Raw genomic sequence first — 17747 nt, 5'->3', positions numbered from 1 at the left:
TGAGAAAGTTTCTCACTTTACTTTCGGAAGGTCGGTGGTCTCTTCCCAGGTACATTGTATCTGGGTTTTCTCTTCCGCCAATAAAAACTGGGTGCCACCAGATAACTGAAAAGTTGTTGAGTGTGGCTGAAAAGACCAATCAATCAATTAATGTTTGCTGGATATCTTTACCTGTTCGTTATGCTAACAGAGACAATGGTGTCAGTAGATGCGCTGTAAACAGTTCATTGGTGAAGGATAGAAGTTATCTTGTGCACGCTTTGTCCTACAGAATGGACAATTGTCTGCCTCCTAAAGTAAATCACTGATATAAAGTTCCACCCTGCGGCACCACCTTTATTGTCCACTGGAAATATACTCGGCATGAACGTCATCAGGTTGAGTTTATGATACAAGTAGTTCAGATTTGGAGCTAGTTCCAATGTTATAATCTATCAATTTGGTAGGTATATTTTGCCAAAAAGAACACTGATTCTTAAAAAAACCCATTATTTTATTCGAAATTTTGTATAAAATCAGGGCTTTTTTCGCCTGTAATTTAAGAATTTAATCTGTAACCCCTTTTTTGTAAAGTTTCATTTTTAAATTTTAACACAAGACATTGAAAATTAAATGAAATTTTAAAAATCGACATTTCTCCCAAATCTGTCCTTTTAAACCCTCACATTTAATATCATGTTGTTGTTTTTTCGTAATCAAGGGCAAAGAGGTCATTATCCATTTCCATCACTAGCATTAAACGTTTTTCTATGTAGGAAGACACGGTTATGTATCTATTTTATGTAATGATTGGCTTGTGTTGATTATGTTGTGTTTACATCAACTGACAAACCAAGTTTAATTGAATAAATCTTGGGTAAATTGTAACTGCAAAAATATTATTTAGAACACTGTAACTCAATGTCAAGCATTGTGACTCGGATTTTATGTTTTTAATTTTCCTAATTCTCCTTCAATGTAGAAATCAAAATAATGCTTCCCTCCCCCCAAAAATGACATTATTCCAAATCGCAGGTGCGATCCTCTTTAAAAATACAAAAAAACAAACATTTGGACCAAAATTATTAGCTAGAATACATGTGGGGGGGGGGGGGGGGGATAACCCGGTAAACGATGGTTCAAGTGTCCAACATGCGTTACCGTATATTAGTATTGTAAAAAAGCTCTTGAGTGAATCAGACGGAATGATTTCATTTTTGTTCCTGGATACGAGCAAACTATCAAGTAAGGATTTATTTAAAAGTTTATACAACACTACAAAGAAGACTTATTGTAGCTTTTTAAAATGCACCAATCATTCAATGACATTCAATAATTTATTTCTCTAGGTTTAGCATTCAGTACACAAAACGAAAGTTGAAATATGAAAACCCGTTTGACATTTCTCATAATCTAAGTCTTGCGTGTCTTTTACTCTCGCGTAAACGTCTTCATTCTCTTTAATTTTAAAAATGCTTCAAAATTGCAGTCAGAGAGTTGGTTGATAATAGTGATAAGAAAAACACCGCTCCTCTCGAAGAATTAGCAAAATTGGATTAATGGCGCGCCACTCATTGGTCAAACAAATTGATGTAAGGAATACAAGAGAGCTGACTAATAGTATGCAACGTACTAAAGCGCCAGTTTATTAACGATCTAGTTAGACTGGGCAGACTCTGCAGACAGCAAGTGGCTATTGGATAAAAACAAAAAATCCATAAATGCTCATACTGACCAAAACTTGGAGTAGAGTTATGTGACCTTAAAAGAACAGATTCATGTAACAGAGATGTGTTGATGCATTTATGTTTGGTTGGTTGATTGAATATTGTTTTACGTCCTTCTCAAGAATATTTCACTCACATGCAGACGTCACCACTGCCGGTGAAGGGCTGTAAAATTTAGGCCATGCTCGGTACTTATGGCCACTGAGCAGGGAGGGATCTTTATCGTGCCACACCTGCTGCGACACGGGACCTCGGTTTTAGCAGTGTCACCCGAAGGACCGCCCCATTTAGTCCTCTCTTAAAACAAGCAAGAGGATACTCGGGACCTATTCTAATCCCGATCCCCACGTGACCATTTATGTTTGGGTGTTACATTTTGATACATCTTAGGCGACGACTATCCTTCCTTTAAACATTTCCCCCTAAACAACACATTCGTAAACATAACTTTAACAAATAAATATGCTACGATGAAAATAATTTTATGTAATAGTATTCTATTCCCTATCTTTACTCCTTGTGAAAATATTAACTGCTGTGAAGAAGAAACCTCGGGTGTATTGTGCCAAAAACACAGAAGTGGTGGTTAGATTCTCAAAACTTCCAAAGAACTTTTAGTGAAATCACATATCTTTTCCAACATCAACAGCATCGAAACTTCTCCTTTTTGCGAGGAGCAAAGATGGGGTTTAGTTTACATTTATTTGACCTTAAGCCAAGTTAATATCTCTAGGATTTTCGTAAAGTGTTGGAATCCAGTATAGGTACGGTTATTCAAATTTTTCGTCCTTAAAGTTATTAGATTGTTAGATATCTTCAAAACTTAAAAGTAAGTTTGAAGACGTTCTTATTTTCGATGGGAAGTTAGAATATAACTTAGATTATTAAATGCAGTACAAGAATACTAAGATAGAAACTTGCATACATGTAGCTGTAGTGATAATGATATATATGGTGAAGTCACCTGCAGTACCCAGGAGGTCATCTGATACGAATGAATTGCATCCTTCAAAATAAAAAAAAGTTCACGCAGAAAATAGCTATGGGTGCAGTATCTCTAACTGCGAAGATAATTGATGAATAAGCTAAATCAGTGATAAGATAGCAGGTATATCGATAACTTTAAATTACGTGTGTGCGGACTTCAATGAACAGTGATAAATCTCATAATTCGTATAATGAATACAACAAAGTTGGGAAAACACGGACCCCTGGATATATCAGAGGTGAGATCAGGTGTGGAGAAGCAACCCCTGTCGACCAGTCACACCCGCCGTAAGAACATTTTTATATTTTATTGTTTATCTGAAAAACGCATTTGCTTTCACACAAAGGACAATATCGTCTTGGCAATCCGCACGCACAGAGTATTAATTCGAACTGACAATCTGTGTTGATGGAATAGTTATGTTTCTCATATTTTCTGGCAACTCTTGCGTAAAGGTAAATAAAACTACATGTTTAAAAATCCATTGCCCACCCTTGGTGATATTACCGCACAATTTAGACCTACCAATGCGTATAACATTCACCTGTGACTCAACCACCCTAAGTGCTGCATGACCCGACGCTCATTTGTTCTTTTCTTATCTATGTATGTCCACCATTTTTATGCCTATTGATAACGAATGATAATTTTTTGTTTATTGATGACGAATGATAATTTTTTCTGTCCATTGATGACGAATGATAATCACGCACCTAATTAAAAAAAAAAAACACGCCTAATATCTACGTAATGTAGGCATTGATTTTGAAATATTTTGATCTTATTCACTAACTTGGTTGCAATTCTATTATATGTACGACATCTATAGAAGTGGATGGAGTCTTAAGAGTGGAATATTGCAAAACATTTTTTTATCGTTGGAACATTTTACAGCACAAAGGCTCTAATTTATGTTATTTATTCTACGACGATTATTGCAATGATCAAAGTAGGTCGTTTTAAAAACTGCAATGCTAGTGCCTCGGCTTTTATATTTCAAAACACTTCCCAACTTTACCATGGACCTGTTCGGGTTTTTTTTATTTTGTTTTTTGTGTTTTTTTTGTTTTTGTTTAGAATGGATGGCATATCCACACCGATTTCTTCATACCTACCAATGATAGCATTTATTGTTCAGAACTGTCCATCAAACAACATAGAGTGGATGAAAGCTTCTGAAAGACTAAACTGTAGTGCAATTGAAAATACTCTGTTGTACCACTGTGTGCCAAATGAAAATTTCTCATTCCTTGTCGAGTTTTGTTACAACGCAAAGCGAATAGGCGTTCTACAAGGTAATGCCATACTTATTATTTTTTAATTTTGATTGATATATATAATATTTTCCCCAATATAACAAAATATTTTTTTACTATATTGCCCAGACACCGTAACATACTTCCTGATTGAGGAAACTTAGTACATGACTAAGGGTGGATTTTTATACTGTACAATAACTTCCAATATCAAGAAATTGTTGGGAGATTGAGATTCTCACTGTACAGTAGATTCCAATATTAAGATACTAATGATTCATTGATACAACTCCATTGATGTCATCTCGTTAATCATCAATACTGAACAACGGAAGCTTGTTGTCTTTGCAAACTTGTCACTTGTAAAACTTATACGGTACCAATTTTGATGCACTAGATGCGTATTTCGACAAATAATATATCTTCAGTGATGCTCAACCGAAATGTTTGAAATCCGAAATAACAATGAAGTTTTCCAAGGACGTGACTTTTAAAGTCGGGGTGAATGGTTGTGTTGCATTCTAGTCGGCGCAGTACTTCATTAAACAGTTTGGATTATGGTTAAAATCGTTAGATTTGGACTGACCATGGTGTCCGATCAATTAGTGAAATTATCCGTTATTGTAAAGATGCATATGTTTATCCGAGGTATCATTGATAAAGGTCCAATAATATTAACGGAAAGACTGTCCATTGGTGCTCCTACTAAGATGATACCAAGTTTTCAACTGTATGACAAACGGGATGATTTCAGCTTTTCTATCGTTAAATTCCATATTTATGTAGCAAATTCCATTATCACCTGCACATGGTGTTTAAATCTCCCAAATCATTCGAAATGCAAGAGCTTGTTCTGCGTATGGTCAATTTATAAATCCAGGCATGCTACGGACAAACAAGTTGATGGTATAAGGGTTTGAACAGTCCCGATTGAAGTCAGCATTTCACGAATTCTATGGTCGTTATAACGATCTAGTTCGTCAATACAACCTATCATTGTGTCAAATGCTCTCTGACGTGTTTCATGCCGATTGTTAAGGCCGTTCTTGGCACACTGTTTTGACTACAGATAACTACGTTTACCTGATCAGGATATAGGGCTCACGGCGGGTGTGACTGGTCGACAGGGGATGCTTACTCCTCCTAGGCACCTGATCCCACCTCTCGTGGGTCCAAGAGTCCGCGTTGTCCAACTCTTTATTTTGTATTGTTTGTAGGAGTTTTGAGATTGATAATCTTTCATGAAATATATTCTAATTTATGATAAACTTGCCATTGACCGCATATTGTATAACATGTACATTTTTGATATTTATAAATGATGATACATATAACAAGACTTGATGGAGATGTCGGTACGTTTACGTTGCTAAAGATTTGTCACTAAACCCTAAGCAACTCTAGTTCATCGTGCAAGGTGAAGATAACGAACAGTGATCAATCTCAAAACTCCCACAAGCAATACAAAATAGATAGTTGGGTAAACACGGACCCCTGGACACACCAGAGGTGGGATCAGGTGCCTAGGAGGAGTAAGCATCCCCTGTTGACCGGTCACACCCGCCGATAGCCCTATATCTTGATCAGGTAAACGTTGACGCTTTAACATACTATAGTTTACTTCTTTCATCACAATGAAAGACAAAGATAACGAATAGTGATTAATCTCATAACTTCTATAAGGAATACAATTAAAGAGTTGGGCTAACACAGACCCATAGATATACCAGATGTGGGATTAGTTGTCTAGGAGGAGTATGCATCCCCTGTCGACCGGTCACATCTGTTATAAGCCCTATACCTTAATCAGGTAAAAGGAATTGTTCGTAGTCAAAGTCAGTATGCCAAGAACGGTTCAGCAATCGGTATGAAACACGCCAGACAACAATTGACCGAATGATAGGTTATATTGACAAACTAGATGATCATAACGACCAACTAATTTGCGAAATGTTGACTTCAAACGATACTATTGAAACCCCTGTAACATCAACTTGTTTGTCAGTAGTACATCTCAATTCAAAGCCTGATCGTACGCAGAAAAAATACTGCGTATCGAATCGGTTGGGAGATATACATGGTACTATTCCAAAACCATTGATACATTAATCTATTATGAATACATGAATACATACGAGTCAAACACATTTTGTTTATTCAACTAATATAACTTGGGTAAAAGATTTTTTATCATTCTGAATGATTTGATTTAGACAATCTTTCATAGTTTAATTTACTATGGTAATGTTTTTCATGTGTATAGTTAGAGATAATATGTGACTTGTTAGCTATATTCTAATTATCATTCCATATTTTCCAAGGGACTAACCAGTATTTTTTTTTTTCATTATACTATTTCTCAATTAAAAAAAAAACACCCACTGACATGTCAGTGATCTTTCAGCTTGAAATAGAAAACATCTACATGCGTGAGGGATTAAGAGTAAATGTTTGATTGTTTGTATCATGGAAACGTTCAACAACAATATTCATTCCTTTTTACAAAGAGTGCAAACGTCTTTGCGAATCTCTAAAATCAACGCTGCTTTCACCTACAGATAATTGCTTAAAGCTAGATGACAGTGGCACGCTTCAACCAACAGAATGTAAACAATTCAAGCACGGATGCCCAAATAAATTCTACTTTAGTAACACAGTGTGGCAATGTAAGTACATAAAATATTATTTTATTACATGTAGCATTTATGGACTAGCCTATGGTTTTTCTTATTTGAGGGGGACTAGGAAAACCATTTTACAGATAACCAGTCTGAATCAATTTTTTTTTTAAAAATATATGTACATTTATAATACACGTACATGGACATTTTTAGAAAATATATTTTTCTTGAAAGCGAATATTTCAATAATTCAATATATGTTACATAAGTATTTGATTCCTTACAGATCCAGAATGTCTTCAGATCAACGAGAATATCAGGTGTTTTCGAGCAGATGAGTCATGTCAACAGAGTAGCAGGTAGATATACCGACTATGTACATGTAATTAAAACCTGAGGACCAAGATAAACTAATTGCGGACAACCGCCGTATGATTGAAACCGGCAACCGCCAGCGAAAACATTTTGCTAATAATGACTCCAACGAAAATACAATTTCGCATGCGTCATCAGTTCCCCAAAGTCACCATCTAAAAGGAAAATTTCATTTTTACCACTTTAGGCGTTTTGAGTTGATTGTGTGTGTTCTAGATGATTTATTTGTAAAACAACACCTTTGCATTGTCGCCATACCCGGAAATGGACAACCCATAGACTGACACGTAAGATTCGAGCATACTTGTAAATTTCGGCATTTAACTCGGCTAGTTGCTGATGAAAGAAGGGGATAGCTCATTCTGTCACCGCAAGACGACAATCAAGGGGCATAACTCAGATATCTATAATATGAAATGCCGTTGTAATTTCGACAACTCAAAAGTGACATGATATACACATTAATATTATCCGATGTTTTTCGATAATTTCCAAGTTGATATTTTTTTTTACATCTCTATTCTTTTCGTTGAATAGGTTGTACTGGCAAACTAGATCGTTATAACGACCATAGAATGAACGAAATGCTGACTTTAAACGAGGTTGTTGGAACCCCTGCTCCATCAACTTGTTTGTCAGTAGCCTGCTTCAATTTAAAAGCTGACCATCAGCAGAACAAGCTCTTGCGTATCGAATCAGTTGAGATATAAACACCATATGCAGGTGATAATGGAATATTGCTATGTAAATATGGGAAGTTGACGATGGAGAAGCTGAAATCATCCCTTTTGCCATAAGGATGAGTTGTTAGTTTGCCGTTAATAGCTACTTCCAATAAAATATCAAAGTATGAAGCAGAAGTGGACGACTCTATAGTGTCTTTTATTTCGAGTTCACCGGGATATATCCAATCGACATATGAATGAAAATTATTTTTGTTAATAGATAATACGCCGTCAATATATCTAAATGTCGAATTGAAGGCCATAGCAAGAGATTTACTTCTTCTCATGTAGAGGTTTGTTGAATAAATTATGCTTCTTGGGAATGCTTTTTATTGCATTTAAAATAATAAAGTTCCATATGTCGTTCTCTCTGAAACGTTCTACGTCTTTCGAACATCTAAATGATCACATTAGATACAGTGCTGTGGACGGTATTCGGGGTGGGGGTGGGGGAGGGGGATGTAGGGATGCATCCCAACCACTAAGGCTGAAAATTTAAACAAAGTTTATTTGTGACATCATGTGGAACTGCAATTGTCCTTGCAAGATAGAAAAAACACCATTGTATTTTATTGACATCTTTCTTTGCAGTTGTTGATCTAGAGTGTCTCATAAAAAGAGCAGTTCAAGATGTGTTTCCTTTATAGTCAAAATCAACGTGGGTTCTTAACAAACCACTGTCTCAGTTTTCTATATTGCTTATATACGCTTCGGACCTAACCTATTCCTCCACAAATAGGAATCCTGCACCTAAAATTTACGAAACTGCCCTTTGATTTGGATTTTTCAACGTAGAATAAAGTTTCAATCGTCAATTCACAGAGAAAACATCAAATGTTTTGTGTCATAGTACTAGTGATTATCAGCTGTCCCATGTAGTAGTCGTACTACATGTAGTATAAATGATACATATGTTTGTATTATCTCACATTAACCACGCTTGTGAGAGTTCCAACTTGTTTTCTTGGACATGCAATTACAGTCTCTATATGTATAATACGTTAATATTAACAGTCTATCGGTAACTTCCACTGGAACTAACGAGCCCGGATACAATGAAACAACAACCTTTTTGTCAACTTTCAACACAACTACATCTTTTCTAATGGTGACTGGTGATAGAGATGACGAGACCGGTGGCAGAAATGAAGAAAAACTTGATGTTTGGATGATTGTGTCAGTCTTGTTATTATTGGGGATCGCCTCGGTGACTTTTCTCTACACTCTTCTTCGTAAGTAGACACGTTATATATGTAGGACTCCAAAGTGCGATGTGACTCCAAAGTGTGATGGTCACACCAAAGTGCGATGGTCTGCGCCAAACCCCAATGGTGTGGCACGCCAAAATGCAATGGTCCATACTCATGCGCCAAAGTGCGATGGTGTGACACGCCGAAACCCATTGGTTTGTAAAGAACACAGTGTTTTGGTACAGACTGAACCATGTGTTGTTTTACCAAAACATCATTGCAAAATCCATGCACAAAAAATAAGAATAAGAACTTATTTCATTACCATTTAGTTGTCGTGTTATTAAACACAAAATTTTCCAACGCGAAATCGTATAGGATGTTTTGTATCATAACATACCCCCAGGAATTTAATACGTGTACGACAAAGTAATAAATGATTATGGATTAAAAAATGTTTGAGCTAAGTAGAACAAATGTACTTTGCCGTTCTCACTACCCTCAACAATGTAAACCTTGCCGTTGCTGTCGTCCGTGTTGCATTTCTTTGGTTTTATTTTGGAAGACGTTAAGATTGACGTCACAATGACGTGACGTCACAAACGTTACTAAACACTTTGGCGTGACCATCGCACTTTGGTGTCCGTAACGTTAACAAACCATCGCACTTTGGCGCAGACCATCGCGCTTTAGAGTCTTACATATATACTGTACATTAAAAAAAAAAAAAAGAAACTTTTTGGGAAATAAAGTTGCTTTAAAGACTGTCATTTGTTTCTTAGATACATTTATTAGAAGTTGTTCCATTCCTAATGAAATGCTATTAGCATAACGAAATGATTTAGTTTTGGTGTATTTTATGCCTCGAATTTATTACCGGGGGTATTCATTCATTAATTTGTCATTTATTGTTATCATCATATACCTTACTCCCTCTTTAGGAGTTATCCATCGACGCAAAGTAAGATGTCCATCTGGGAATACCTATAGGGAAGATGCTGATGAAGGTAACAATTCCCACGTAAAATCGCATTTAAGGAAGGTGCTGCACATGCTTGTTTGATTGATTGAATATTGCATAACGTCCCCCTCGAGAATGCTTCACTCATATGGCCGACGAAGGGCTGAAAATTTAAGCCTATGCTCGGCGCTTATAGCCTTTGAGCAGATCCGTAGTCAATATATATATATATATATATATATATATATATATATATATATATAGCATGCCGCTTTAGTAAAAAGAACGAGAAAAAAAAATGAACGGTGCCCTTGAATAGGTCAAAACTGAAAAAGTAGACCTACTTCTATGATAAACAGAGTTAAAAGTTTGAGGTATCAACAAGCATATATCTGTAAGAAATAAAAATGAAACATGATGTTCTAGCAGTATCACTCGGTAATGTCTTCATTGCATGATAATAACTTTTTAAATTTGATTTACAGAATATCCATTCTTGCCATTGATTAAAGAGGAAAAAAAGTTCGAAGAAGGTAAGGTAAAAAAGAAAAGGTAACAAAGTACTAATCATGTCTCATCATCATACCCATTATCATATTAAAAAATCATAATTTGTAGTTGATAAACTTTGGTATTCTACCCTGAACCAGCTGCAAAGATATTTTCTTTAGAAAGAATTGATTGATAGATTATATATTGCTTAACGTCCCGCTCAATAATTTTTCATTCATATGGAGACCGTTGCCGTTGAAGGGCTGCAAAATTTAGGCCTTTGCTCGGCGCTTTTGACCTTTGAGCTGGGAGGGATCTTTATCGTGTCACACCTGCGGTGACACAGGCACTCGGTTTTCGCAGACTCATCTGAAGGACCGCCCCATTTGATCACCTTCTACAGTGTACCCCGAGGACCTATTCTAACCCGAATCCACACGGGAGTAAAAGGAATGAAATCAAGCAAAATTAATGGATTTCGTCACACACACACACACACACACACACATATATATATACACAACAGTGCATCACTCTTGTCACCAATGTAGTTTTTGCGTGTTATTTGTTTATGTAATATATGTCTCTTGATAAAGACGCGGGTTGCGTCGAAAATTCGAGTTTTAAATAACCAACAGTGTCGTGGCCTTTTCAGTGCTTTTATAAATTTCTTTACTGGCCTTGTATCTTCTCAGATCCGACACTTTAAGAAAGAGAGGCATTGAATGTTTGTTTTACGTCCCGTCGACAAATTTTCACTCAAGCCAACGCCTGACGCGACACTGGACCTCGGGTTTTAATGTCATATCCGAAAGACCCGTGATTCTCACTTCTTAATGCCGATCGTGATTCTCACTTCTTAATGCCGATCGAGCGTTTGGCGATGGGGGAATCGCTACCTATTTTAACGTCTTACTTTGACGCGGACATGGCACGAGCGGGATTCAAACTATTAAAGGCATTTTTAGGAATTAGAAATAATAAAGCAATGAAGTTTGGGGGTGGTGGTGGGGGGGGGGGGGGGGGGGGGGCTCCCAGTAAAAAAGATTACAATTATATCATTGTAAATTAGAATAGTAAAATTATTAGGTTTTTTTTTTAACTTTGACAAAGGAATATAACTCTTACGGTTAACATTAAATGCCAATTAGGGTTTGTATTCATATATTTTATTTCATAAAGTGGTATTGGATGTTATCAGAAAATAAACAACTTCAACATAGTAATACAATGTAGACCCTAATTGTTTATCTGCTGAAAATAAAAAAATACATGTATTATGTTATGAGATTGATCACTGTTCGTTATCTTCACCTTTCATGCACCACTTGAATTAGGGACATGGCACTTTCAAGTCTAGTTTAGATTCTGATGTATGGTCGGTTGTTGTTGCACCTCACCTGAAAATATCCCCTGCTTTACTGCAATGCAAAAAATAAACGGTCTAATTAAAACTACTACACCACGGTATTTATAGTGCATCAGTGGCAAAAAGTGATGCTCTCACTTAACAATTTTCAATGAGTGTATGTCTACTGGGGATTTGCTACAGTATTGCATGGTAATCAGGACAATCATATCTGCAGAAACTTCAAAAACTAATACAGCTTCAATTTCAAACGCCATCAGTTGGCAATGAAAAAGTGGATAAAACTATCAAATATACATGTAGCGTAGAACACAATTACACTGGCAGATATCCAACTCATTAATGTTGGTGATTTTCTAATTTCCCTTGCACACCAAATACTAGTTGTTGTGGAATAAATTCGCCCCATGTTTCACTGATAGGTATAAATTTGGCGTGCTACTTTGTCCATTTTGTTATGTGTTTTACAGATAGTGACAAAGAAGCATTCTTTAAAGCAGCCAGAAATGGCAAGGCAGAAGAAATGGAAAAATTGCTGAAAAAATCAGCGGAAAAACTGAAGAACCCAATGGAAAAGCGCAAAGACCCGACACAGAATCTTGCGAATTCAAGGGATCGAATTAGAAATTATAAAACTGCTCTGCACATCGCGTCTGAGGAAAACTATTTAGAGGCAACACAACTGTTGATCGATTATCAGGCTGATGTTAATCTTACAGATACTGAAGGGAAAACAGCTTTGTATAATGCTTCTGAAGCGAACTTTGAAGATATAGTAAAAGTTCTTTTAACTTGTAACAATCTTAGAGCTGACATCCCAGACAAAATTGGACGGACTGCTCTTTATCAAGCAGTTATTAAAAACCACCCAAATATTATAAAACTATTGTTTGAACATGGAGCAAATATACACTACCCCGACAAAGAAGGGCTGACGCCCCTGATCATCGCCATTCGGAACCAAAATATCGAGATTGTGAAAATGTTCACTTCTGGGCCTTTGAATAATCGAGGAAGAGAGGGTGGAACAAATTTATATCACGCTGTCGACTCTATGGGTCAGGAAGAAAAGACAGACGATTTAGAATGTGTCCGTCTGCTGATTCATCATTGTAATGCAGATGTAAATATTTGTGATTATCAGAATCGGTCGCCGCTACTTCTAGCGTGTAAAAAAAGACGTTGTGATGTGGTTGACTTGCTACTCAAAACTGGAAAATGTAATACCAATCAAGGAGAAATCAAAGGAGGATGGACCCCTTTACACGAGGCCACCTCGAGTGGTAATAATGCCATGACAACAATGCTCTTGGAACACGGGGGGCATCCCAATGTTAAAGACAAAGGGCAAAGAACACCTTTACATTTTGCAGCAAAGAATGGAAACAAAATTTTGCTTCAGAATCTGTTGGATCATGGCGCCAATATTTATGATGTTGATATCGAAAATGTATCTGCTCTGCATTTTGCTTGCATGAACAACAAAAATGGTTTAGATATATTGCAATATTTCTGGACAAAAAAATACGACTTTGTGTGCACACTAAAAAATTCTGAAACTTGCAAATCCCCAATTTACTATGCAATCCGAGAGAACGTCACTGAATTAGTAAATTTTTTGCATGCTGAGGGATTCGGATTACCTACATCTGACGGTAAAAGTTTAATACATTCAACCGCACACAGACGCAATCTAGACAATTTGAAATATTTGGTAGAACGGGCTAGTGTTGACGTTAACGAAAAAGACAAAGACGGTAAAACTCCTCTATACATTTTGGCATCTGGGGCCGATATGCCCTTAATAGAATACCTGATAGAAAAAAATGCTGACGTGAATCTCTCCAACCACAGCGGTAGGTCCCCACTTCACGAGGCTGTATCAGGAGGACACTTTGAGGTAGTTAAGAAGTTAATAGTACACCAGGCAGATGTGAATAGAGAAGACAATAATGGGAACACACCACTACAAGAGTCACTGGATAAGGACTATCAGTACCAAGACATAGCCATTTACCTCAAAAGTTTATCAGTCAGTTAATACAGAGCAGTGTAAACATTGTATATAACTTGGCTATGTATTCTATTCAGTGCCTTTGGTGAGAACTTCCCCTACATCAAGTACATTGACAGACCTGTGTATTTCAGTTGTAGTATTCTGTGAAAGAACTTCTTTATAGCAGGAAAAAAAATAAAAACACACTTTCCTGATATCTTAAGTATTCTGAACTCTGCTGCATTTTCACATTGATTTTCAAGAAAACTCGGTACATTTCTTGATGTCAAATAAGATTCAATGGGTCTCAAGTTATCATACAATCGCTAGTCCTCAGAGAGGTATGCTATTCATGGTAAGACAAATAGCGTAATCAGAATGGTACTTTCTGAAAAACTTCACTCCCGGATATGGACATGGGTATTCAATGAAGACGAGCAAATTCAGAGATGATTTGTCATTCATGCATCAAAATAATGACTGGAGTTTGTTAAAATCTACATATTTATTTGTAAACATGCAGTATATTAAATTAACTATCAATAAATGACATGAAATGTAAATATTTATCATTCTTCAATTCAAAGAAGTTCTTCCTTATCATACAATAATGAAAATTTTGACAAATGAAATACATCCAGGAATATCAATTGTCACCAAAAAATAAAAGTCTATTGAAAATGTCAATTAGCCAATGGCAGTGGCAAGTACTTCAGATGCATCTGGATCAGTTGATCTGACAGTTAATTGCATAGTGACCCCACTATTTGTCAGTGCCAGTTTGGCGCGTACCAGGGCATCGTGCCCCCCTCTATATACCCCTGCCAGATACAGGGAATGAGAACTCTTGCCCTCGGAGATCTTGTCTGACCTCTCACATGGCTGCATACCCATAAACTGGATTATCTGCTTCACTGCATCTGCAAAATGAAAAAGACAATGATTTAAATGAAGATGTAGACAGTTCTTTCACAATTTACATTCAACAGAACAGTGAGGTTAGAAAATATTTGCTAGACTAAGTCTATAGAACCATCTCCATGATGGCAGGGTGGTGGCAAGTTTACCCAGCTCACATGTTCTATATAGACATATAGTCCTCTGCAGAATCATGATTAATTCATCGATAATGAAATGAAATTTGATTTAGGCCATGCCAATTTGTAATCTAGTTCGTCGGATTCGCCGCTTCTATTTGTAACAAATCCAAATTATAATATTATCAAAAAATAATATCCGCCCGCGTGTTCAAAAATATCCGTAAATATTTTTTTTTTTAGTTTTTACAACAAGCGCACAAATAACCTTGATGTATATGCTGACAAATGACAGAAGCGCGGGCTCTCGAGAAATTTCCTAACAGTGTAATACGGTTAAGTTATTCATGATGTCTATCTTAATATGTATGATACTTCATAACACTGGATTGGAAGTTGTTCCTTATGCTGGAATCGAACTGGAAGCCGATGAAACTTTTGAAGCGCTATTCGATGCCACTATTTAGAGAACATTGATAGCGTATGATTGATTGTTTGATTAGCCTATATATTGACTGAAGTCTCTCTTGAGAATATTTCACTCACATGAAGATGTTACCATTGCCGGTGAAGGGCTTCAAAATTTAGGCCTATGCTCAGCGCTTATGGCACTGAGGGATCTTTATCGTGTCACACCTGCTGTGACAAGGATCTGAGTTTTTTGCAGTCCTATCTGAAGGACCGCCCCATTTATTCGCCTCTTACAACAAGCAAGGGGTACTGATCGATGACTATTTTAAACTGGACCGACAGTTAACGACAAATTCACAAAAGGTTTGGTGATGTCATATCAAAATTCAATAAAATGTTCAAAGTGATGCAATGGATATTGCATTTGCAATGAATGTCAAAACTGGATGTGTCCCTAGCAATATGCATATCTCTGAATCGAAAGTTTGTAGAAATGAAACTTAAATAAAATTCTTCAAAAAGACCTTATCAGTTAATGTTGCAAAGTACATGTATTAGGTATAAAGAAAATAAGTCTTTGAAACCTGAAATACTTCTTATTTATTGTAAACTATATCAACAAAGTTGAAAAATATTGTTTATGTGGTAAACAAATGATATCTGATGATTTTATATCTTTATTTTTAGGCGCCCGCTTTTTAAAATCACACTCAATTCAATTAAAAATATTTATATTTCCTGTATTCGCTCTCCTCATAATTTTTATCTCCAAAATTAAAAATAATATTTGTAAAATAATTTCGCCCTCTCGCCTCACTTTTTTTGTTTGAAAATCCGAAGAACTATTTTACAAATTGGTGTGGCCTTAGGAAACAATTCTGTCAATGTTTAAATCATTTTCTTGTGCGATGAGAAAAAATGTCAGTGCACATTTTCTGCTTTGAGTATCATGACATATCTAAATTGTATTTTAAGCACGGATCTAATTTTGGTAATTTTTATGAATATTTAAGAATGGTTAAAATATTGATATTTCATATTGTTATACTGTTAGTTATAATCCCTTACCCTCCAATTCTTGACAGTTAGTTATAATCCCTTACTAACATCTTCACAGTTATAATCCCTCACCCTCCAATGCCGAGCTATAATCCCTTACCCTCCAATGTCTTGACAGTTATAATCCCTTATCCTCCAATGTCTTGACAGTTATAATCCCTTACCCTCCAGTGTCTTGTCAGTTATAATCCCTTACCCCCCAATGTCTTGACAGTTATAATTCCTTACCGTGTCTTGTCAGTTATAATCCCTTACTCTCCAATGTCTTGACAGTTATAATCCCTTACCCTCCAGTGTCTTGTCAGTTATAATCCCTTACTCTCCAATGTCTTGACAGTTATAATCCCTTACCCTCCAATGTCTTGACAGTTATAATCCCTTACCGTGTCTTGTCAGTTATAATCCCTTACCCTCCAATGTCTTGACAGTTTTAATCCCTTACCCTCCAATGTCTTGACAGTTATAATCCCTTACCCTCCAATGTCTTGTCAGTTATAATCCCTCACCTTCCAATGCCAAGTTATAATCCCTTACCCTCTAGTGTCTTGACAGTAGATAGGGCATAGGTATCCTCCAGTTCATTCTCTGGTCCAACTTCCTCCCAGGAGGCGCTGAAGTTTGGCTTCATCACCCGCTGTACATGGTCAGCCACTGTGACCTCAACATCCTCAAGGACATATTCATCCTCATAGCCCTCGTCATCTGGTTCTCCGGTGTTCGGGTCACAGTCCTTCACTATAAACTTCAGGGTACAGCTAAAGGTTCCTGTTACTGTTAAAGAAAATAGTCCTTAGTAGATACTGCATGTATTCAACACACAATACATATATATTATTACTACAGTAACTTGATCCAAAGAGTCGGATCACGTCGAGTTGACAGGCGCGGATCATCAGATCACACGAGACGCGAAGCGTCGAGTTTGATCTGATGATCCGCGCCTGTCAACGAGACGTGATCCAACTCTTCGGATCAAGTTACTGTAGTAATGATAAATTTATTATATACCCCCTTCTGCATTTTAAATCCACATTTATAAGATGATAAATGTAATCCAAATTATCAAATACACAGACATACCATGAAATTATGTTTTGTGTACGTAGTTTTGTTTTGTGACACGGTCAATATTTTCCACAAATAACGTTGCGTTGATGCATTGTGACGTCATTGTGACGGCATCAGTTTCAGAGGATACTGATACGGAATCAGAAAACCACAGTGTGGTGATCCGGAAAACCGGATCACAATCTGTGAAATCCACAGTATCAGAGAACGATACACTGATGGGTATATAATAAATGAACATCTCGATTTGAATATTAACCATACTTATTTCATACTGAATTTCAGATTTCATGAATTGTGCAATCTGATATAACTCAATTATTATTTTTTTTTTTACTTTTAATCATGGGCGAGATGATTATTTTATAAAACAATCAAAATGACAAAGATTCTAATATGAAATAACAAATATCTAATTTTACAATCAATGCATCCCATTTACAATAATCTAAATTGTGAAAGTCTTGGCTAATCACACCTGGTATCTTCACTA

General features: G+C 36.4%; 2 protein-coding genes across 7 annotated transcripts in view; one reads left to right on the top strand and one right to left on the bottom strand.

Moving 5' to 3' along the window:
- The first annotated feature begins 1142 nt into the window (after positions 1-1142).
- Positions 1143-14242, top strand: LOC125654229 (serine/threonine-protein phosphatase 6 regulatory ankyrin repeat subunit A-like). Of its 6 annotated transcripts, none has more exons than XM_048884064.2 (8): positions 1143-1224; positions 3772-3989; positions 6509-6616; positions 6858-6930; positions 8686-8903; positions 9803-9868; positions 10308-10355; positions 12154-14242. In XM_048884064.2, exons 2-8 carry the CDS (start codon positions 3773-3775, stop codon positions 13722-13724), a joined length of 2301 nt encoding a protein of 766 aa, XP_048740021.2. In that variant the 5' UTR covers positions 1143-1224; position 3772; the 3' UTR covers positions 13725-14242. The 6 variants fall into 6 exon arrangements, with proteins under 6 accessions (XP_048740021.2, XP_055999390.1, XP_048740025.2 ...); XM_048884065.2 differs by having other exon boundaries at positions 1159-1224; positions 3833-3989; XM_048884068.2 differs by lacking the exon at positions 3772-3989 and having other exon boundaries at positions 1155-1224.
- The window catches only part of LOC125654228 (coatomer subunit gamma-2-like), a 23289-nt gene continuing 19707 nt past the window's right edge, over positions 14166-17747 (bottom strand). Inside the window, exons 23-24 of the mRNA XM_056143413.1 lie at positions 16721-16957; positions 14166-14599 (exon numbers count right to left, since the gene is read on the bottom strand). Of these exons, the coding sequence (XP_055999388.1) occupies positions 14367-14599; positions 16721-16957 (470 nt within the window). The 3' untranslated portion in view covers positions 14166-14366. The remainder of the gene's footprint in view (positions 14600-16720; positions 16958-17747) is intronic.

The sequence above is a fragment of the Ostrea edulis genome, chromosome 7, assembly GCF_947568905.1.
Source record: "Ostrea edulis chromosome 7, xbOstEdul1.1, whole genome shotgun sequence".
Classification (NCBI taxonomy): Eukaryota; Metazoa; Mollusca; class Bivalvia; order Ostreida; family Ostreidae; genus Ostrea; species Ostrea edulis.
This window is presented reverse-complemented; position numbering and strand designations above follow the sequence as displayed.

What these genes read in the sequence shown, in the direction of transcription:
- LOC125654229 (XM_056143414.1), top strand. Translation starts at nt 3,635, where the DNA reads ATGATCAAAGTAGGTCGTTTTAAAAACTGCAATGCTAGTGCCTCGGCT. An exon ending in TAGTAACACAGTGTGGCAAT is followed by an intron (nt 6,617 to 6,857) that starts GTAAGTACATAA and finishes GATTCCTTACAG; the next exon opens with ATCCAGAATGTCTTCAGATC. An exon ending in TAGGGAAGATGCTGATGAAG is followed by an intron (nt 9,869 to 10,307) that starts GTAACAATTCCC and finishes TTTGATTTACAG; the next exon opens with AATATCCATTCTTGCCATTG.